General features: G+C 53.6%; 1 protein-coding gene across 1 annotated transcript in view; it reads left to right on the top strand.

Annotated features, from left to right (window-relative positions):
* The window catches only part of LOC107199453 (sarcoplasmic/endoplasmic reticulum calcium ATPase 1-like), a gene marked incomplete at its 3' end in the record, with an annotated part of 7,305 nt that overhangs the window by 4,503 nt on the left and 1,627 nt on the right, over window positions 1–1,175 (top strand). Inside the window, exon 3 of the mRNA XM_015616777.1 lies at window positions 3–33. Within this exon, the coding sequence (XP_015472263.1) occupies window positions 3–33 (31 nt within the window). The remainder of the gene's footprint in view (window positions 1–2; window positions 34–1,175) is intronic.

Here is a 1,175-nt window from a genome sequence, read left to right as displayed (position 1 = left end):
AGAGCCGCCGTGGGCAACAAGATGTTCGTCAAGGTGAGGTCACCTGGATGACGTCATTTGGGTCACCTGGGTGATGTCATCTGTGTCCCACCACTTCCAGACCAGGTCCCACCACCCCAGACCTTCTCAAACCTTGGTCCCACCACCCCAAACCTTCTCAAACCTGGTTCCCACCACCCCAAACCTTCTCAAACCCAGGTCCCACCATCCCAGACCTACTCAAAGTTGGTTCCCACCATCTCAAACCTTCTCAAAGTTGGTTCCCACCACCCCAAACCTTCTCAAACCTTGGTTCCACCACCCCAAACCTTCTCAAACCCAGGTCCCACCACCCCAAACCTTCTCAAACCTGGGTTCCACCACCCCAAACCTTCTCAAAGTTGGTTCCCACCACCCCAAATTTGGTTCCCACCACCCCAGACCTTCTCAAACCCAGGTCCCACCACTCCAAACCTTCTCAAATCCAGGTCCCACCACCCCAAATTTGGTCCCCACCACCCCAGACCTTCTCAAACCTGGTTCCCACCACTCCAAACCTTCTCAAATTTGGGTCCCACCACCCCAAACCTTCTCAAACCTTGGTCCCACCACCCCAAACCTTCTCAAACCTGGTTCCCACCACCCCAAATTTGGTTCCCACCACCCCAAACCTTCTCAAACCTGCTTCCCACCACTCTGAACCTTCTCAAAGTTGAGTTCCACCACCCCAGACCTTCTCAAGCCGTGGTCCCACCACCCCAAACCTTCTCAAAGTTGGTTCCCACCACTCTGAACCTTCTCAAACCTGGTTCCCACCATCCCAAACCTTCTCAAAGTTGGTTCCCACCACCCCAAACCTTCTCAAAGTTGGGTTCCACCACCCCAAACCTTCTCAAACCGTGGTCCCAACACCCCAAACCTTCTCAAACCTTGGTCCCACCACCCCAAACCTTCTCAAACCTGGGTTCCACCATCTCAAACCTTCTCAAGTTGGTTCCCACCACCCCAAACCTTCTCAAATCCAGGTCCCACCACCCCAAATTTGGTTCCCACCACTCCAAACCTTCTCAAATTTGGGTCCCACCACCCCAAACCTTCTCAAACCTTGGTCCCACCACCCCAAACCTTCTCAAACCCAGGTCCCACCATCCCAAACCTTCTCAAAGTTGGTTCCCACCACTCTGAACCTTCTCAAA

The sequence above is a fragment of the Parus major genome, unplaced genomic scaffold (assembly GCF_001522545.3).
Source record: "Parus major isolate Abel unplaced genomic scaffold, Parus_major1.1 Scaffold735, whole genome shotgun sequence".
NCBI lineage: Eukaryota > Metazoa > Chordata > Aves > Passeriformes > Paridae > Parus > Parus major.
This window is presented reverse-complemented; position numbering and strand designations above follow the sequence as displayed.